This window comes from Chiloscyllium plagiosum, unplaced genomic scaffold (genome assembly GCF_037043375.1).
Source record: "Chiloscyllium plagiosum isolate Xiang-an unplaced genomic scaffold, Cpla_swu_hap1 HiC_scaffold_9, whole genome shotgun sequence".
Taxonomy (NCBI): Eukaryota; Metazoa; Chordata; class Chondrichthyes; order Orectolobiformes; family Hemiscylliidae; genus Chiloscyllium; species Chiloscyllium plagiosum.
The window spans coordinates 35,314,067-35,336,073 of record NW_028270147.1 but is presented as its reverse complement, the minus strand read 5'-3'; the positions used below and the strand labels follow the sequence as shown (position 1 = coordinate 35,336,073).

The 22,007-nt window shown below is 40.8% G+C and overlaps 2 protein-coding genes across 6 annotated transcripts in view; one reads left to right on the top strand and one right to left on the bottom strand.

Moving 5' to 3' along the window:
- Window positions 1–12,297, bottom strand: part of LOC122554273 (BTB/POZ domain-containing protein 19-like) — a 159,125-nt gene extending 146,828 nt beyond the window's left edge. Inside the window, exons 1-2 of one of the 4 annotated variants that reach the window (XR_006312954.2) lie at window positions 11,886–12,297; window positions 1,302–1,527 (exon numbers count right to left, since the gene is read on the bottom strand). Coding sequence is in view for 3 of the 4 variants with exons in the window: in XM_043699030.2 (XP_043554965.2) it covers window positions 1,302–1,527; window positions 11,886–11,977 (318 nt within the window). In the remaining variant the exon portion in view is untranslated. The remainder of the gene's footprint in view (window positions 1–1,301; window positions 1,528–11,885) is intronic. The other 3 variants (XM_043699030.2, XM_087990533.1, XM_043699033.2) reach the window with 3 other exon arrangements.
- The window catches only part of dynlt4 (dynein light chain Tctex-type 4), a 29,121-nt gene continuing 17,794 nt past the window's right edge, over window positions 10,681–22,007 (top strand). Inside the window, exons 1-3 of one of the 2 annotated variants that reach the window (XM_087990534.1) lie at window positions 10,707–10,784; window positions 11,817–12,034; window positions 21,445–21,500. The gene's annotated coding sequence lies outside the window, so the exon portion shown is untranslated. Of the gene's footprint in view, window positions 10,785–11,816; window positions 12,035–21,444; window positions 21,501–22,007 lie in introns of both variants that reach the window. The other variant, XM_043699037.2, reaches the window with a different exon arrangement.

Sequence of the window (22,007 nt, the reverse complement as noted above, 5' to 3'; positions counted from 1 at the left end):
CTGGCCATACTGTGATTGCTTTATTTTTGTGTTTCTTAGCTCTTCATCTTGAACTGCAGGAAAACCCCTTTAATTCCAACGAACTTTGATTTAACACTTTCCAAATTTCAGTTGCTTTTAAGCTATGCACAAAATGCATGAAGAACATCTTATCATCTTCACTTACTGCTTGCCAAAGGGATGATGTACTTACACCATAACAAACTTACATAGAAAAATTTTATTATAAATGTGAACAGGAATCTTGGAAGGAAATATAGAAATAATGTAGTGTAACTTTTTAAATACTGTTTGAGTAAACTCCTCTATTGACCTCCAAATGAAATTTCCTGGAAAACTACACTTGATCTTCCCTCTCCATTTGCAACATTACAAGTGATTGATGAATTTTGAAAATCATATGCGTGCACTAGTGGAGTATTTTTAGCTCAAGCCAGGAGTACAAAAAGTGATGCACTTGTAGGAAGGTTGGATTTTACCAGGGATTAAACATCAGAATTCTGGGCAATTGGGAAAATGCTAGTCACCAGTACATTCTAGATTAATGATGAATACATGACATGGATCTAAAGGTTCCACTGTTGGGAGACAACTGTTAAAAATAAAACATGTTTCCAGCTGGTGTTCTGGATTAATCCACAACAAAAATTTAACTGATACCAAAGATATTTAATAGGTGATTTGAAGTTGCTAACATCAACATTAATGGATGATAAAGACATCACATTAGAGTCAATAGGCTTACCTTCCTGTGGAAACCAACAATTGCATTGCCACCATCACAGGTGCCTGCTGCTGGTCTGGCCCTTTTGTTTTTAAATGAGGCAATAAGCTCCTTTTAACATGAAAATCAGCATCCATCAACAAGAAAAGTGACTATCATTTAAAAACAGACAAGAACACACCTGATGCATGCTTCCTCCTAGCTTAGTGGCAGTATGATTAACAGGTATGAAAAGGTAACTTTTAAATTATTCTCTTGGAGCCAGCATAGAGTCCTATAAAGATAATGCAGCAAGCTCCCTCTGTTCACCCCCACCACTGTCTCCACCCAACCCCTAAACTGTGATCACAAGCCCATTTTGTCCTTAACCCTGCTACCACCCTGGTCAAGACTGAGCTTACTGCCCAGCCCATGACAAATAAACTGCATTGAATGTCCATCTGATATCTGTGTTACATGTATTGTCATTAAATAAGGCCTGGACCATGCTACACAAGGCGTAAATGGCTGGTTCACTTAACCATTCGGCTTCTCATGTTAAAAATACTGCACATAGCCCAGAAACAAATGTACTCACTATATCGCGGCTCAGCATCACACAGTTTGTGTAGAGAAACTCAACCACAGCCAGGAAGACATCTGGCTGCACATCTGAAAGAACAAATGGAACTTCGGCTTCTTTGGCATCATGTGACAGAACTCGCTGGGCAAACATGGTTCTAAACGCCTCACAGCGATACGCTAAGATGCAGCGGTGAGCATACACCACTTTCTGCTCCTCTCCGACAATGAATTTTACATCACTGTTACAAAAAGAAAGATAAAAACAAATTAATCACAACACAAATGTATATTTTGAATGCTCATCCTGGGGAACAAATAGAACATTCACAGCAACATCAGAAAATGCTGGCAAAACTCAGCAGGTCTGGTAGTATCTGTGCTAAGAAAGCAGAGTTAATGTTATGAGTCCTATGACTCTTCATCAGAAAATGCATAGAATTGGCATATCATAACTGCACTTTTAGAAATCTGAATTGCTGCACAGTGTATCTCAAAATAGTTTGGTAGATAAGTTATTAATTTTTCCATTGTGTTTATAAATTTCATAAACTTGGCAATTTAACAAAGTAAGGACTATAATTATTGGCATGCAACAGGAAAAGGGATCACTAGATAACAATAATTTTCTCCCTTCCTCTATACTTCTGATAGTGTTGATTCCTTATTGGGATTTAATTCCAATGTTAGACACTGAAATACTCTCTTTCCATAAGCTATTCAACTGTAGAATGCTTCACTGACAAGCCTAATGGTCACCACATGTTGTATATATGCTAATATTATCAGCAGATGTTGACAATGGGTTTTCAGGAGTGGATGATTTCCCCTTAAAAGATACAAAGCTAAATACTGAACCATGTATTAACTCTGGCCAACATGCAACCACAAATGACAAAAATCTTACAAAGCATTAGCTGCTCAAACCCAACAGTCAGCTGTTACCCTACATCACCAGCCAGATATTGCCATGTGTTTCCCATATTTAGTGCTAAAATGTAACCTTTCAGTCTGCAGTTCAGCTCCTAAGAAGCATTACAATCATCCTACAGTTCGGCTGGCATTGATCTTAGTCTAAGGAGATTGAAATGAAACAAATAAGATTGTGCTTTGACACAAAGATGCAATGACAACAAAGACAGCCAAAAAGCTTTTTAACTAAGCCTTTGGTCCATATTTTCTAATGTCTCCTTCTTTGGCTTGATTTTTGTCTGCTTATTATCTGATCAAATGCTCTTTTGAAATACTTTGGGACATTTTACAATATTGAAAGTGCTATGAAAATGTCATTGACCTCCAATAGCTCGTTCTTTTTAAATGAATTATACTATTGTTACATACATTAAATCCTAATTTAAAGTCAACCTGCTGAATACCATTTCAATTTTGTTTTATTCATTTGTGGAACATGGGCACCACTGGCTCACCAGCATTTATTGCCCATCCATAGTAGCCCTTGAGAAGGTGGTGGTTGAGCTGCTTTCTTGAACTGTTAGAGTCTATGTGCTGTGAGTTGACCCACAATACCATCAATGAGGGAATTCCAGATTTTGCCGCGGAAATAGTGAAGGAACGGCAATACATTTCCAAGTCAGGATGGTGAGTGGCTCGGAGGGGAATGTTTCCGTGTACTGGCTGCCCTTGTGCAAAGGATCTTTGGGGAATTTCTGCAGTGTATCTTGCAGGCAGTACATGCTGCTGCTACTGAATGTTGGTGGTGGAGGGAGTGGATGCTTATGGATGTGGTGCCGATCAAATGTGCTGCTTTGTCCTGGATGGTGTCAAGTTTCTTGAGTGTTGGAGCTACACTGATCCAGGCCAATAGATTATTCATCACACTCCTGACTTGTGCCTTGTAGATGATGGACAGACTTTGAAAAGTCCAGGAGTTGCTACAAACTACAGTATTCCTAGCCTTTGACCTTTCTTCTACCTGTTTAATTTTTATGGCAAGTCCAGTTCAGTTTCTGGTCAATGATAAAGTTGAAACTTTATTGCTGGAACAGCACAGCAGGTCAGGCAGCATCCAGGGAACAGGAGATTCGACGTTTCGGGCACAGGCCCTTCTTCCTGAAGAAGGGCCTGTGCCCGAAACGTCGAATCTCCTGTTCCCTGGATGCTGCCTGACCTGCTGTGCTGTTCCAGCAATAAAGTTTCAACTTTGATCTCCAGCATCTGCAGACCTCACTTTCTCCCCGGTCAATGATAAACCCCAGTATATTGATAGTAGGGGAATTTAATGATGGTAATGCCATGGAACATCAAGGAGCAGTAGTTAGCTTGTCTCTTATTGGAGATGGCCATTGTTTGGCATTTGTGTGGCACAATTGTTACTTTCCACTTGTCCCAAGCCTGGATATTATCCAGATCTTGTTGCATTTGAACATGGACTGCTTCAGTATCTGAGGATTCATGAATGGTGCTGAACATTGTGCAATCATCGGTGAACGTCTCCATTTATATTGTAGAGAAGGTCATTGATGAAGCAGCTGACTATGGTTGGGCCTAGGACACTACCCTGAGGAAGTCCTGCAGAGGTGTCCTAGAGTTTAGATGACTGACCACTACAACCATTTTCCTATTGCCAGGTATGACTCCAAACAGTGAAGAGCTTTCCCATGATCCCCATCAATTCCAGCTTTGTGAGGGCTCTGGATGCCACTTTCAGTCAAACGTGGCCTTGACATCAAGGGCAGTCACACTCGCCTCACTTCCGGAATTCAGCTCAAAGCAATTTACCATTAGTTTAATGCCAGTGTCCCTAATTAAGGTTGCATTCTAGGTTAAGCCTATTCAAATATGTCATCATACAAAAGATATCATTATACACAATGGCACCATCAGACTCTTAGAATTTGTAGGCAACATCATGCCCCATGATAGCATCGGTGCGATTGTGTCCACACCCAGTAGTGTCCTTGACTTATGCCTTTCTTCACTGAAGCTGATCTTGAATTATGGGTGCTTCCTCTACTGTGCACAGGCTTTGCTTGTCTCAGGATTTATTTGGGTGAAAATTAGCACTGTCTGTGGGAGCCATTTTAAAGAAAGTGAGACAGCAAGTAAGGTAGATGAACCATTTTAAAATCCCTTATTAGCCACTGTGAATAAGTGCTGTAATTCATTTTGAACATATGCAAAAAATAACCAGCAAGTGGTAGTAGTGAACCTGCTGTTGTATAGAAATCAAGGAAAACCTAAAGCTTAGCAGTAACAGTGGGTGATTTAAAACATTTTGAAATAAATGAGCAGTCGCTATTGCTGGACACTTTGGCTACCCCTCTATCACAGTAAGAACAATCTGTGGTAACACTGACAAAATCAAATAAAGTTCACAAACGTTTCGATCATAAGACATTGGAGCAGAAGAAGGCCATTCAGCCCATCAAGTCTGCACTGCCATACAATGAGATCATGGATCTGGTAACTCTCAAAACCACTTCCCCCATAATGTATTGTTCCCTTCCATATTATAAATCAGTTGAGCACAGCTTCAAATATACTTAGCGACCCAGCCTTAACAGACTTCTGTAGTAAAAAATGCTACAGATTCACTACCCTCTGAGAGAAGAAATTCCTCCTCACCTAATGGAAAAAGTGAAGTCACATGGGGTCTAGGGTGTACTAGCTAGATGGATAGAGAACTGGCTGGGCAACAGGAGACAGACAGTAGTAGTGGAAGGGAGTTTCTCAAAATGGAGAATTGTGACCAGTGATGTTCCACAGGGTTCTGTGCTGGGACCACTGTTGTTTGTGATATACATAAATGATTTGGAAGAAGGTATAGGTGGTCTGATTAGCAAGTTTTCTGATGACACTAAGATTGGTGGAGCAGCAGACAGTGAAGCGGTCTGTCAGAGAATGCAGCAGAATATAGATAGATTGGAGAGTTGAGCAGAGAAGTAGCAGATGAAGTTCAATCTGGGCAAATGTGAGGTGATGCATTTTGAAAGTTCCAAATCAAGAGCAAACTATAAAGTAAATGGAAAGGCCCTGGGGAAGATCGATGTACAGAGAGATCTAGGTGTTCAGGTCCATTGTACTCTGAAGGTGGCAATGCAGGTCGATAGAGTGGTCAAGAAAGTATATGACATGCTTTCCTTCATCAGATAGGCTATTGGGTACAAGAGTTGGCAGGTCATGTTACGATTGTATCAGACTTTGGTTCGGCCACATTTGGAATACTGCACACAGTTCTGGTCACCACATTACCAAAATTTGTGGATGCTTTGGAAGGGTGCAGAGGATGTTGCCTGGTATGGAAGGCATTAGCGATGAAGAGAGATTGAGTAGATTAGGATTATTTTCATTAGAAAGACGGAGGTTGAGAGGGGTAGACAGGGTGAATAGTAAGAAGCTTTTTTCCAGAATGGGGGATTCAATTACCGGGGTCACAAGTTCAAGGTGAGAGAGGAAAAGTTTAAGGGAGATATGCATGGAAAGTTTTTTTACGTAGAGGGTGGTGGGTGCCTGGAATGCATTGCCAGCAGAGGCAGTAGTGTCAGGCATGATAGCATCATTTAAGGTGCATCTAGACAGATCCAGAGAGTAAAGGGATACAGATCCTTAAAAAATAGCCAACAGGTTTAGAGAGAGGATCTGGATCGGCACAGGCTTGGAGGGCCGAAGGGCCTGTTCCTGTGCTGTAATTTTCTTTGTTTAAAATTGTTCATGGTATTCCAGCTGTGGTCTGACTAATACCTTGTAGTTTTAGCAAATAATTTCTATTTTTAATTCACCATTCCCTTTAAAATAATATCCAATTTTCCATTTGTTTCCCTGGTACATACTAAACTTGGATGCTAGTTTTTTTTTTGAGATTCATGCCCAAATCCCTCTGTAGCTTTCTGCAGTCTTTCTTTCTTTATTACACCTTTAAATGCTGGGTCTGGACAGTACATGGAAAGCATCTGACTTGTTGGATCAAAGATCAAAACCAGTGCCAGGTGCCTCTAAATTTGATGGAAATCCAAGAAAAAGTCAATAGCCTGTTTGAGGCCTAACAAAATTAGTAAGGTGAGACTTCTCAGACTGTCATTCAACAGTTTCAAGAAGTACTCCTGTTTACACAACACTAAAATGTCAGGCAAGGCAGCTAGTGCTGATGCAAAAGCATTTAATGAATTCCCTTCCCATTTGAAGACAGTCATTGAAGATGGTAGTTACTCAGCCAAACAAGTTTACAGTATTGTTGAGCGGGAGGCCTTATTTTGTAAAAGGTATGCCACAAAAGACATACCTTTTGCCAGAGAAGACAAAGTCAATAAGTACAAGCTGCCAAAAATCACCTGACAGTTCTGCTTAGTGGGAAGGTTCACTAGGTTGATGCCTGGGATGCAGGTATTTTCTTTTAAGGAGAGGTTGAGTAGGTCAGTATTGTATGTGTAGGGGTTTAGAAAATGAGAGGAGACTTTACTGAAGTAGATAACATTCACAGAGGGCCTGACAGAGTAGATGCCTGCCAACCTCAGGCAGTTGAGAAGTCATTTCCCCTTGTCAGAGACCAGAAGGCATCATCTCAGAATGAGGGGTCACACATTTAAAACAAAAAATAAGGAGAAATTTCTTCTTCAGAGAGTAGTCAATCTGTGGAATTCTTTACCACAGATGGCTGCAGACGCTGGATCGTTAAGTATACTCAAGGTTGAGACAGACAGATTTTTAATCAGTAAGGAGCTCAAGGGTTATGGGGATACAGCAGGAAAATGGAGTTGAGGATTTTCTGCTTAATCATGATCTCATCGAATGGTAGGCAGACGCAATGGGCCAAATAGACAATTTTTGCTCTTACATCTTATGGTCTCATGGAGTGTTGCAGGAGATTTTAGGCTTAAGCTTTTAGTAGTGTACCAGAGTGAAGCACCAAAGGGCATTGAGGGCTTACTCCTAGGAGCATCTATACCTCTTTTGGTACTCAAAAAGAAAACCTAGATGATGGGGTCACTTTTTCAGGAATGTCTCACTGTATGCCAATCCTGTTTGATTGCATATTGTGCCAGATTCTTGGCTTTAACATCTTGCCCCTGTTGGATAACTATGTAGATCCTTCCATCAGCCTTGATGAAGTCTCTGAAAATGTAAAGCTGCTTTTCCCGCACCCACTTGACTTCATTGATACAGCCCATTGATCAGGGAGTAATACCAGACCACCACTCAAATCCTCCATTGTACCTTTTCTCAACACATCAAGGGAACAAATTGTTAGAAAGCATCATCAGTTAAGGGATTTTGATATGGCTACAAAGACATCAACAATACTGGTAAAGCTTTGCATGAAGTCACATCAACATGTGTGGACAATGTATGGCAGAGATTGTGGCCTGAATGTGTCAGTGTCCAAGAAGAAAATCATTACACTGTTCCTGAGGCTTAATATGACATTATGACATTGACAAGGGAAGTTAAAGTCAATCATGCTGACTTGGTTTAATTTCTTGCAACCTATGGAGTGGAATTGCCAAACATGAACTTCACATAGTTCTAGCTGAAGAGGAAGACTGCATTGAAACTGAATCCACTCACATTTTGTTTTGGGAGCAACTGGCAAGAACATCTAACTCACGGAAGAGGTAATGGAAACCTTCATGGAAATGACATAAAGAGAGCACACAGTGCCAGAGTGAACAGAAGAACCGGTAACACCATTAACTGTTACTGGAAAGGTACCAACACAAGCAGATACTGACTTTCCAAGCAACACCTGCCACACATGGCAGAGTTTACAGTGTGCACACTGTACTCAGCAGCCACACAGAAAGCAAGTCATCCTTGAGTCATGGGTGAATGTTGTCTAATCTGAATTTTTACAATGTTTCTGTTATGTTTTGCAAGTTACTTCAGTTAAGAATGCACACTTACTCGTACATTGGTTTTTTCAGGCAAGAAACATCCGCGGGAATTCAACTCTGGTTTTAACCCTGATTTTTATGGGAAATCATGCTTCACATAAAGTTATTTCACTTAAAGCTGCAATCATCAGGAATGCACCAAAGTTAAAAAGGAGTTAGTGTGTGGAAAAGATCTGAATGATGTATACACATAAAATCTAATTCATGTGCCTCAGCAGCCGCATAACTTTAAATGTGATGTCGGTTGGACAGCTTCCAAGATTCTTTTGGTGACTGATAGTCTGAAGGTGCTCCATTAGACACAGAGATCATTGAACAGAAAGACAAATTCCTACCAGAGAATGCAGGTAGGCTTGCCAAACATGGTTCCCATCAACACATCAACTGTTAAAAGACAGTACAAATGTTGCTTATGATATGAGGAAGTCACCAGATGTAATTACTGTGGGTTCAGAAGTGAAGCAAATAGAATTATGAGTCAATTTTGGATGAGTTGGCCATTATAAATATCCACAACATGAGCTGCCAGTCTTGCTTCGTTAGATATCTTCCCAATTCTGAACATCTTGCTTTCAAGAATCTCCCCAAACCGCTCCTCCTCAACTGGTCTCCATTCCTGTTTCCCTATTCCTCTCAATTTCCACATCCAAATCACGTTCCTCCTTATTATACATATAGCTTGTGGCAAACAAGAAGCTTCATAGAAATGTGGGTTGTTACTATTGTTGTTAATGATAATAATAGCATGGCACTCAAATGGTGAGCAACGTCACTGGAAATTTGACAGCCAGGAAGTATTAGGGTCAAAAAATAATTGTCAAATGAATAAAGGTGATTCAATTATCAAACCTCTTCCTTCCAGAAGAAGGATGTGATCTCTAACATGAAGGGCACTCAGTTTCATGTTGGCAAGTAATAGTCAGAGGTTAGCAAAAAGAGAAATTCCCCCCACACCAACACACTTGACAAAAACATTGCTGGTAATTAACTTGAAATTTGCCCGAAACATCGAGTTTCCTGCTCCTCGGATGCTGCCTGACCTGCTGTGCTTTTCCAGCACCACTCTAATCTAGACTTGAATCTCTCGGCTATCATTACAATTTGCTTTGCTGAATTCTAATTCAATGGATTTTGCAGATAACTTTTGCCTGCTTCTCTGATTGAAACAGTGTATTTGTATAGCGTCAGGTTATCTATCCTTATATCCTTATTTCCTGTTGTAAACAAATGCTGTTTCAGCTACTTTCTAAAAAAGGTGGCTAATTAATGTAACTCTGTTTTTGATTAGAAATTAGATGTATCAATGGAAATTTTAATTTCCAGTCTCATTTAATGTTTGCCAAATGCTGGTTCTTGTGTAATTTAGTGCAGGGCTATTATTAGACTGCAATATATTAAAAAGTGCCATGAGCCTGCATGGTGCAGTATATCATCTTTCAGTAAAGGCCTCTCAAACTGCCAGATGATGTTACTACTATGTTTAAACTGGAAAGCTTAATCATACAATGCATCCTCAGTCTTGCACTTTTATCTATAGCACCAGGCAAAGACAGCAGCAAATCAACCAGACCATCCTGTAAGTTTCAGTGCAAGTTTCACTGAAAGTGATAACAATTGAAATCCAGTAAGTGTGTGAATGGTTCTGTTCAGAAACGTTGTTTTGTTCGGTTTAGCTCAACATACTATGTGCTTAAAGTTGTCAGGTTATTTCCACATGTACTGGATTTGTTGCAGACTGCAATTGCCTGAAGTGATGAGCCATACACCTGAAGGGAACACCTCACAAAGGTCAGACCTGGGGTTGCAATGAACATGTGGGGGGGGGGGGGGGAAGGGGCAACTGGCAGTGAAAATTAAACCAGTTTGAATCTGCACATAGGGACTAAACATTGTTTCCACATAGAGAGTCTACCTGAGATGCAAAGTTTTTCTTTTCCATTTGTTTGGAACGGTCTGTTTAGAGTTCCCAGAATACAATACAGGATTATTGACATAATACCTGTATCACTCAGTTGGAAAAACAAGGGCTCTATCATCTGTCCTGGAATGAGAGTGAGGAAATGGATAAAGAGAGAGAGACTAACATTAGAAAAGGAGAGATGGTGAGAGTGGGAAATTTGGAAAAGGAGGAAAGCAGGAGAGTGGGAGACAGCCGAAATGGGTAAGGGCAGTAATAGTGAAAAAAGTGGGACAGCAAGAGGCAGAATGGGAAAGGGGGTGGGGCAAAGAGGTGGGTAACAGAGATAGATTAGCAATTTTCCCAAATGATTTATCCAGGAGATTTATTTTCAGTCATATTGTTCAGTTTTGAGGAGGATTTAACAGAGATCAATAAAGGCAATGCTATGATATGATTTACATGGCCTTTAAAAGGCATTTGATAGTGTTGGACAAGAGACTTTTAAGGAAATTTATAATTTGTGGAATAAAGGGGACGGTAAAATAATGCATACAAGAATTGGCTGAGTGACAGGAAACAGAGAAGCAGTGAGCAGTTATTTTCAGAAGTTTCTCTGGCAAAGAAAGGCCTGCATTCCAGACTAACGGGTAAAATTTTGGAGTAACAGTTACAGTAGCAACTTCTTCATTGCCAGCAGACATAGGAAGGCTCACTGAGACAATGCAACCTCAGCCATTACAGTAAAACAGTGGTGAGTTCAACATTTCACTTTTCTCTCTTAAAAATTGAATTAATTGGATTTTTTGTGTCCACAGCCCTCAACTGATTTCATCCATTAATAGCAGGTCTTCAATAAGATAAATATTCCACATCCCTCACTGTAGTGTGCACTGTGCCTGATTTTACAATTATCAGCTGTTGTTCCCTTGATTCCACCACAACCACTAACCATTCAATGCATCATGTATTAGCGATTAGTGGGGACTTCAAGATACCCTTGTCGCCTTTATGGGAATGTAAATGATTTCCTTTCATGTTTAGAAAATGCCACTTTTTGTTGCAACATGATATTTCATTAAATAGGTTAAGCTAAGTGATTTGTCAGGACAGTAATTTGAGATTGTTCCAATCTACTCAAAAGACTTCCTTTGGGATTTTTTAAAATGCAAAACTGCATTAATCAAATCATTACTCATACAGCACTTCTAGAAATTAGTAAAGGTAAGCAAAAAGCACGAATCTACCGTTTAGAGTTTGGCTACCACCTAAACGTATTTCACGAAACTTTACAAACTGTTGAATTTTGGGTATTCTTCATTACATCATCTGACTCCCCACTGGTTTTCGTGTTTAGAAATTTCCAGACTCAAAAACCAGACGGTGACCACCAAAAAGTGAGATGTTGTAGCTGAATTTAGAAAGAAGTTCTCTACAGCAATTCAACTCCGAAGCAGTAAGATCATTCAATCAAGACACACCAGTAATGCACCTTTGGCTGTTCACAAAGTATCAATTAAATGTTACAAGTCGTTAGAATCCTTTCTCGATTCCAGCATATTCCTGAAACAGCCAATGAAAGTACTTATGAAGTATACGTGTAGAAAAACAGGCTTTTATTTTAAGGTTATTCATAACTGAAAAGTTTTGTAAAATATATATTTGTATTTTTAAAGAAAACTTTTCCCTGTAATGATTCTATATCAAAATACAAGCTATCATGACACTTTTAAGCATATCCTCCTAGAATTATCCGTAATCTATTATTTTCAAATTCGAAATTAAGGCTGTCCGTGTGGGGCCTATTGTACTCCTCCAATCCCCGGAATGTCCTGCTTTCCGTGGCCGCTCTCACCTCATCTCCGGCGCGTTGATCATTTTCCTCATGTCGGCGGCGAAGGAGCCGAAGCTTCCCCGCAGATAAGCGGAGTGGAAAGGGTTAGACATGGCTCTGAACCACGGCGGGTCACAGGAGGAACTAACCGGGGGCGTCTTTAGTCTGAGGTGAGTCCCCCACACTCAGCGAGGGAGAGAAGAAGTTTAAAAGAATGGGAGTTAAGAGCAGGGGGTGGGTGGAATGAGATAATAGAGGAAAAAGTTTAAGTTAAAACAAGCGGAGGAGGAAATAGAAGGAAGCTCTAGGGAAAAAAACATACATAAAGCATGAAAAGGGGGCAAAAAAAACAAATTTGCAGTGGAAAAAGTTAATATCCTTTGTCACATCGCAGACTTTTTAGTTTTATTGCTACATTTTTCCCTGATTACATAGAACAGCATAGGAATAGGCACTTCCATCCACCACGTGCCAACCATAATGCCATTCTAAACTAATCCCATCTGCCTGGAAATGGTCCATTTCCCTCTATTCCTTGTCTGTTTGTGTGTGAATTAAATTCCTCTTAAATATCGCAATTGTATCTGCTTCTACCACTTCTAGTGTGTTCCAGGTACCTACCACCCTTTGTGTAGAAACACTTGCCTCACATACCTTTCCCCTCTCACCTTAAAACTACAGTCCCTAGTATTTGACATTGGGGAAAAAGACTTTGACTATCCACCCCAAACACACCTCTATTATTTTGTACACTTGTCAGGCTGCCCTCAGCCTCCCACACTCTAGCAAAAACTATCCAAGTTTGTCCAACATCTCCTTTCGTTGATACACTCCAATCCAGGCAACATTCTGGTAAACCACTTTTACACCCTTTCCAAAGCCTCAACCTCCTTCCTATATTGTGGTGACCAGAAGTGAACACAATACTCCAAACCTGGAGTACCCACCCAAAGCTCTGACCAATGAAGGCAAGCATACCATATGCCTTCTTTACCATCTTATCCATTTGGTATTGCCATTTTCAGGGAGCTTTGGACTTGTACTTCAAGATCCCTCTGCATATCAATGTTCTTAAGGTCCTGCCATTTATTGTATACTTTCCTCTTATTTGACCTCCCAAGATGCATCACCACACACTTTGTACTGATTAAACCACATCAGCTATTTCTCCAACCAAATTTCCACAAGTGAGCACCACTAATCCAGTATACACAAACTGTGTCAGCAAACTTTCCTGCACATATTGGACAAACAGGCTGGGGACAGAAAGGGAAAAGGCAGACAGTGCAGGGATCCCATATGGCTGTCCCCTTCAATAACAAGTGTACCATTTTGAATTCTGTTGGGGGTGGGTGGGATCTTAATTTCGGGCACCAGCGTACACTATGGTAGGTTTTATTGGTAGAAGGATTGAGTTTTGGAGCCATGAGATCATGTTGCAGCCGTAAAAGACTCTGGTGCAGCTGCACTTGGAGTATTGTGTACAGTTTTGGTTGCCACATTATAGGAAGGATCTGAAGCATTGGAAAGGGTGCAGAGGAGATTTACCAGCATGTTGCCTGGTATGGAGGAAAGGTTGAGGGACTTGAGGCTGTTTTCGTTTGAGAGAAGAAGGTGAAGAGGTGACTTAATAGAGACATACAAGATGTTCAGAGGATTAGGGTGGATGGACGGTGAGAGCCTTTTTCCTAGGATATAAGGTAAATGTCAGAGGTAGGTTCTTTACTCAGAGAGTAGTAAGAACGAGGAATGCCCTGCCTGCAACAGTAATAGAGTCGCCAATTTTAAGGGCCTTTAAATGGTCATTGGATAAACACATGGATGATAATGGAATAGTGTAGGATAGATGGCCTTCAGATTATTTTAACAGGTGAGCGCATAATCGAGGGCTGAAGGGCCTGTACTGCGCTGTAATGCACTATGTTCATGGTGTGAGTGAAACAGTGTAGACTAAGGTTAGTGGAGAAAAATGTGAACTGATACATGTTGATAAGGAAAACAAGGAGAGACAATATAAAAAAGGATATAATTTAAAAAGGGGTGAAGAGGGACCTGATGCTAAATGTGCACAGGACATTGAAGGTGTCAGGGAGATTGAGATAACTGGTTAAGGCACAGGAATGCCAGGGTTATATAAATAGAGGCATAGAGTACAAAAGCAAGGAAATTATTCTGAATCTTTATAAAACATTGGTTTGATATTAAGTGGCGTTTCCTTTCAATTCTATGTACCACACTTTAGAAAGGGTGTGAAAGCATGAAAAAAGGTGACAAAACAATTCACAAGAACAATTCACAAGAACAGAATAAGGGACTTAAATTATGAAATTGGAGAATCTATTTTCAGAGGAGTTTGGAAGGATATTTGATTGAGGTGTTCAAGATCATGAGGTGGTCTGGACAGACTTCAGGGAAAGAAACTGTTGCTATTGATGGAAGCGTCAAGAAACAGGAGATATTAATTTAGGGTGAATGACAAGAGATCTGTCAGTAAAATAAAGAAAAGTTGGGCAGCACGGTGGCTCAGTAGTTAGCGCTGCTGCCTCATGGGTTTGATTCCAGCCTCAGGCAGCTGTTTGTGTGGAGTTTTCACATTCTCCTCATGACTGTATGGGTTTCCTCCTACAGTGCAGGTTAGATGGATTAGCCATGCTAAATTACCCATAGTGTCCATGGATTAGCCATGGAAATGCAGGTTTACAGGTATAGGGAAGGGGGTTATGGCTGGTTGGGTTGCTCTTCAGAGGGTCAGTGTGGACTTGATGGGCTGAATGGTCTGCTTCCACACAGAAGGGATTCTATGATTCTAAATGTTTTTACACAGTGAGTAGTGAGTATCTGTACTGCAGTGCCTGAATGTACAGTGAAGGTAGATTCAAACTTGGCTATGGAGAATAGATCTGCAGAGATATGTAGAAAAGGTGAGAAGTGGAATGACATTAGTTGCTGTCACAGAGCTGGCATGAAAACAGAGCTGAATGGCCTTCTGTGTTGTAACCATTCTACAATTCTGTAGCAGACTATGACTTAAGGACAAATGTTGATTTAGATTTGACATGGAATCCTTTAAAATGATCCTCTGAATGATAGGAACTCCAGATGCTTAGCAACAATCCATACTGTATCTGACGTCATAAGGAAACTGTAATTGTTCAAATTATTTAGTTATGTTACTGTCCACTTGAGAAATCTGAATTGTTGTGACAACATACAGGCTGCTGTAGTCTGGAGCAGTGATAGTGAGAGCGGAAGCTCCAACTTTCTTTCAATCACATGGCTGAGCAAGAATCTCTTCTGTTCGTACATGCCTGAATTTTTTTTTATTATTAAGAAAAAATAGATTTTTAAATATTACAACAAATACAAAACAATGCAATTCAAAACAATACAAAAATAGTACAAAACTAAACCCAAAAAATAAAAAAAATTCCCCAACCCACCCTCCTATACGAATGTATAAACATATATAGAGAAGTATAAAATTAAAAAAACCCTAAACTAGCTATTTAACTAACTAAATAAATACCTAACAACAAACAAATAAATAGTAATAACTCAGCCCAGCCAAACTAAACATTCATACATTCACAGTTCCTCCTCCCTGTATATTGGACTCATGAAACACAATCGTCACGGCTATATAAACGCCCTTGTTAGTGTGGCAGATAAATCTGTGTCTAGGTATTTCAAAAAGGGTTGCCATGTCTTGTAAAAATTCTCAGTTTTGTGGTGTACCATATTTGTGAGAAAATCCAGGGGAATATGCTTCATAACAATTTTCCGCCAACCCGACAGGCCTGGGGGTTTTTCTGATATCCAACCTAGCAAGATATTCTTCCTTGCACAGAATGTAAGAATATTGAAAAGTTTTTCCTTATGCAAGTCTGCAGGAAATACAATGGGTAGGCCCAAAAGGATCGAAATAGGGTCCTTCTCCACCCTTACACCTAAAATCCTCTCCATTGCACCCACCACAGCGCTCCAATATGTTTGAAGCCTGTCACAAGACCAAAGACAGTGGGTAAGAGTACCCATACAGACCTTGCACTTGGGACATGCTGAAGATACCCCTGGTTTAAATTTTGACAAACGGTTTGGGGCTAAGTGGACCCTGTGGAGAATCTTCAACTGTAAAGCATGGGTCCTATTGCAAATTGATACCTTCCTTGCATTCTCCCAAATATCCTCCCATGCCTCTGAAGAAACTTCAACACCCAGCTCTCTTTCCCACATCTTGCAGAGTCAATCAGACTCATCTGAGGTGGCACCCCCCAATTGGTGATATAGAGTACTGACAGAGAGTGTACTCTTAGCCTTTAGTACCCCTCTTTCTATGCCAGATTTGTAGGGATCAGTCAAAAGTGTAGTCTTTTTTTGAATAAAATCCCTAACTTGAAAAAAACGAAAGAGGTCTCTATTAGGTAACTCGTACTTCCATACTAACTGATCGAAGGGCATCATTACATCTCCCACAAATAAATCACCCATACAAGATATACCCCTAGCTGCCCAACGTTTAAATCCTGAATCTATCATACCTGGTTGAAAACTCGGCATACCCACAAAAGATGTAAACAAAGATGTTTTGCCAATATTACCTTCCCTCTGCCAAATTGCCCTCCATGCTTTAACAGTATTGATGACTATTGGGTTATGGCAATATTCCCTAACTGTCCTCACCTTGTCCAAAAACAGCAAACTGGTAAGGGGACACCTTGCCTGGGAAATTTCGATATCTAGCCATATTGAAAGAGTGTCCCCACAAACCCAATCACTTAGGTAGGTCAAGAATGAGCTTAATTGGTAATTTTTAATGTCCGGAAGGTCTACTCCCCCCGATCTGTGAGGCAACTCAGTTTGGCTAATTTAATGGGGGGCCGTTTATGGTGCCAGATAAAGGAGCTGAACCAACTGTTCAGTCTCCTGAGTGTTTGTTTATTGAAAATCAGGGGGAGCATCCGTATAGGGAATAGCAAACGAGGGAGAATATTCATCTTAGTAAGCGCTATCCGACCCAACCATGAGACTGGAAGTGCCTCCCATCTTTGGCGATCTTGTTTAATTTTTTTCAAATAATTGAGTAAAATTGGCTTTGAACAGCCAATCCAGAACTGGAGTAATGAATATGCTCAAATACACAAAACCCCCCTGTGACCACCTAAATGGGAATCTATAGTCACTCTCAAGAGCCAACTCTTTCATAAGACCACCCATAGGCATAGCCTCTGATTTAGCAAAATTAGTCTTATACCCTGAAAAAGCACCAAACGCGTGAATGCATTGTATCAGGCAAGGCACTGAAACTGCTAGATTTGTCAAGAAAATAGAACATCATCTGCATCCAGCGAGATCTTATGTAATTTTGACCCCACGAATGGCCTCTGCCAACGGTTCAATCACCAACGTAAAAAGTAATGGTGAAAGGGGACAGCCCTGCCAGCTGCCCCTAGAAATATTAAAATTGCTTGATCGTACCCTGTTGGTAATGACCGCAGCGAGAGGTACACTGTGGAGAACCTTTACCCAGCTTATGAAAACTTCGCCCAGACCAAACCGGTCTAGAGTATAGAAAAGGTACAGCCACTCAACTCGGTCAAATGCCTTCTCTGCATCTAAAGAAATCACCAATCCCTGTATTGACTGCTATTGGCTTGCTTGAATTACGTTAAGCAGCCTCGTAACGTTATTGGAGGATCTGCGACCCTTTATGAAGCCCGTCGGATCCTCTTTAATAATGGAGGGTAACACAGTCTCCAGCCTTAACGCAAGGGCCTTAGAGAGGATCTTAAAGTCGACATTTAAGAGCGAGATGGGCCTGTATGAAGCACAGTCTTCCGGATCCTTCCCTTTTTTAAGAATAAGTGAAATATTGGCCTCTCTCAGAGATGGTGGGAGACAAACATGACTGTATGAATCATTAAACATATTCAGCATCGGACCTGACAGTATACTTATAAATTTCTTATAGCATTCACTGGGAAGTCCATCAGGGCCGGGCGCCTTTCCACTCTGAAGCTGCCTCACAGCTTCCTGCACTTCTTGCTCTGATAATGGGGCATTGAGAAAGGACTGTTGTTCGGGAGTCACACCCGGGAGCTTCAGATCTCTAAAAAAGGATTCCATTTTGGCCTGCCCCTCCTCACAATTCTCCGACAGATATAACTTAGAGTAGAATCTCTGGGACGCCACATTAATCTTTTTAGAATCACATGTTAGGTTCCCAGATCCTTCCCTAATTGCTGTAATGGTTTGTGGGGCACTTCTCTTTCTGGCAAGGTATGCTAAGTATTTGCCTGGCTTGTCACTATGCTCGTATAACCTTTGCTTTGCAAAAGCCAGCTTCTTCTTTGCCATCTGCGTGAGCACGGAATTTAGAGCAGACCGCAGTGCTGTAATCCTCTGTAGTTTGACTAACAAGGGTCTGTCAAAATAGGAGAAAGTGAGGTCTGCAGATGCTGGAGATCAAAGTTGAAACTTTATTGCTGGAACAGCACAGCAGGTCAGGCAGCATCCAGGGAACAGGAGATTCGACGTTTCGGGCACAGGCCCTTCTTCTGTCAAAATAGGCCTTCTCTGCTGCTTTCAACCGTGCTTCAAGGAGACATTGCTGCTCACCCTTCTGCCGCTTCCTACTTGTGGAATATGAAATAACAAACCCCCTGGCATAAGCTTTGGCAGTTTCCCAGAGAACACATGAGCTATCAACTGAGCCTATGTTGATGTCTAGGAATGCCCGAAATTCCATAGAGAAATACTCCACAAACCTCCTGTCCATGAGAATAAAGGGGTCCATTCGCCAGTACCTTGAATCCACTGTAACATCCTTAGTTTTAACCATGAGGTACACTGCAGCATGATCAGAGATGGCAATATTACCAATCGTATAGGATGCCACCAGATCCAGGGTTACTGCAGGGGTCAGAAAAAAATCAATCCTCGTGTGACATCTGTGTGGATTGGAGAAAAATGTGAAATCCCTACCTGTAGGGTGGAGACACCTCCAGACGTCCCCCAATCCTAATTACCCACACAAACCCATTAACTGTTTAGTTTGTGCAGAGGGTATCGAGGGACCTTTAGGCAACCTGTCTACTGTGGGGTCCATGAGGCAGTTAAAATCTCCCCCTATGTGCCGAAACTTGAGACTTATCAGTTTAGAAAAAGCATCTACCAAGAATTTAAGAGGATGAGCTGGGGGACAATAAACATTTAAAATGCATATTCTTCCCCATTTATCAAGGCTTTAAGAATTACAAACCTCCCGTATGTGTCTTTAACACATTCCAACAATTTAAATGAGAGATTTTTCCTTACCAATATAGCCTACTTCTGGTATTAAATGATGAAAAATAAACTTGGTCAAAGCCATTCTGCTGTAATTTCAGATGCTCCTCGTCATCCAAATGTGTCTCCTGTAACAAAGCAATATCCACCTTTTCCTTTCTAAGGCTCAAGAGTACCTTCTTCCTCTTAATTGGTGTGTGACTTCCCTTGATATTCCAGGTACACCATTTAATTAAATCATCAGCCATAATCTTCTGCAATTACATTTAAATTCCAGAGAGGAGGAACCCGACCCACAAATTGCTGAGCCTTAGTGTCGCATGGTCCATCAAATATAAAAACTACATAAACTAAAACCACTACATTTAACAACATACAAAATTATTAAAAATAAAAAAAACCAACAAAAACCAGAAAACAAACCAACATATAAAGCGCCAATAACGCTGAGTAGAGTAACTCACCCCCTGCCCGGGGGGCAACTACCCGTCCCGAACTGCCCATAAATAGGCATCTAACCATCTCAACCACCTTCACCTCTCCCAGCTAGAGCCGTATCGCAAGCACAAGCTAAAAAGAATAAACACCCCATAGAATATCAATATGAATAAAAAAAATTATTTTATAAAAACAAAGGGGAATAAATACCCCACCCATCCTTTGGTATGTCCTAACTTAGAAATTTAAAATGTACATCTTAACCACCATCAGACATAGTTTGAACCAAATTATTATCAATAGAGGGAAAAAAAGGGGAAAAAACAAAGCTCCAACCGGATTTCCTCCATTTCTTTTACAGAATGATAAATGCATACCCAAGCAACAATATTTGTACATACTACAATTGTTTAAGTTAGGTTAGTTTGTCCACAAAGTCTCTTGCCTTCTCCGATGTGTCAAAGAGATGTATGGATCCATCTAAGGTGATCCGAAGCACTGCCGGATATCTCAGGGTGTACTGAATCCCAAGCTCCTTCACCATCATACGACTTTCGTTTCTGGATCACCGCCGCTGAAAAGTCCTGAAAAAACATGATCTTAGATCCCTCGTAAATTAGGGCCTTTGGATCCTTCCCCTGGAGTCTGGAAGCCTCCATGTCTCTCTCCTTATCCCGGTAATGATGGAACCGCACCAAGAAAGGACAAGGGCATTGACCCAGACCCGACCTCCGTGCTGCGACCAGTGAGCCCTCTCTATCTTCAATCCTCTCATGCCAGTCTCCAAGTCAAGGAATTTCAGAAGCCAATCTTCAACAAATTCCGCAGGCCGCTCACCTTCCTTACCCTCAGGCAGACCGATGATCCGAATGTTTTTCTCCTGCCCCTGTTTTCAAGATCATCCACTTGGTCATGCAAATTACGAACCTGCATCTTCAGGGCTTGGATCTCTTCCTTAAATGAACTGGCATCAGCTTCCACCACTGTGACCCTGCGCTCCACCTCATCCGTCCTCTTCTCCAGGTCCCCCAGCTGTTTCTCATGCTTCTGCAGCATGAGAGAGACTGGAGCCAGCTTCTCTTCAATCTGTTTCCCCAACATCTCGCGAGATTTCGAGAGCTGGTTCACCAGATCCTGGAGAGTAATCGGCTCCGAGGCTGCTGCAGGCTGAGCTGCAGGCCCGGCCTCAGATGCTCCCCCTCCCTTTTTAGGCATTTCTGGACAGCTGAAAATACAGTTAAGTCAATTTTTAAATGTTTCTTGGGGCTCCACAATCTTTCCAATGCCCCAAGAAATCCTGATGACCTGGGTTGGGTGGGTTAAAGAACCGTCCTGCTCCTGCTGCGATGTGAAGCTCTGCAGTGTGATCTTCTCGGATCGCCGCCATCTTAGATCCCCCGAAATTGTTATTTGATCGAAAGATTCTGTTGCTATTATTTGCAGCTTAATTTTCTACCTGTTTGGTCATGTTACAAATACAAGTCCCTAAGCCATAAAGACCTGGGTTGCACACATATCCAAAGCTTTGGACTCAAAGACAGGGACTCAACTCACTGAACCACAAGACCTCCAATTATTTAAGATAAGACAAACAAAATTGGCATCTCAGTTCATTAAAATATTTATAGTATATATGAAAAAAAACCCACAATGATTTGCTATCCATTTTCTTTGCATTTTTATAAGACATTTATTATAAATTAAATAATCTTATATAGTGAAATTAACCAAATGGCTCATTTCTCTGCATGAAATAGGAAGGTTGTATTTATTTACTTTCCCTTAAAGTAAGCTATATCTTTTGCCAAAGGAGCTCAGGAAAACCTGGAAACCAAACATATCTCTCTTTTCTTTACAGAAGAAAACCAGCATTCAATGACACTGAAGACAACAACTTCTACCTCAGACAAAGAGGTAGGTCCAACTGACCGACTACTGAGCTAAAGATCTTCTGAGGTCAACAACTGATGTCATAACCACGACTTATGAGAAAGTCACCTCATTTGGCCTTTCTGATTAGAATGTTAATCCACAGAATTTGTTCCTTTTTGCCTAAATTTTCTAGCCATGATATTTCCATAGAACTGCTCAGTCTTGTATGACCTATCTGTGAAACAATGTTTGGGTTTAAAGGGGATATAGTTTAAGTATGCATTCTAGTAAGTAATCATCTGTTTTTCACTTGTTAAAGGGTAAGTTTGTTAATTGTAAACATTTCTTGTTTATTGATGAAACTTGATGTGAGTTTATTTTATCTGAAATAACAGCCAAAAGTTAGGAATTGTGATAACTTGTGAAATAGTGTAGTTTAGTTATAGTGCACTGTCCTGTCAGGAACGTGATACTATATATACTTTTGCAATATCAAATGCCACAAATTAGTGAAGAATGTCCCCTCTACAGAACAATGAAGAGGCTCTT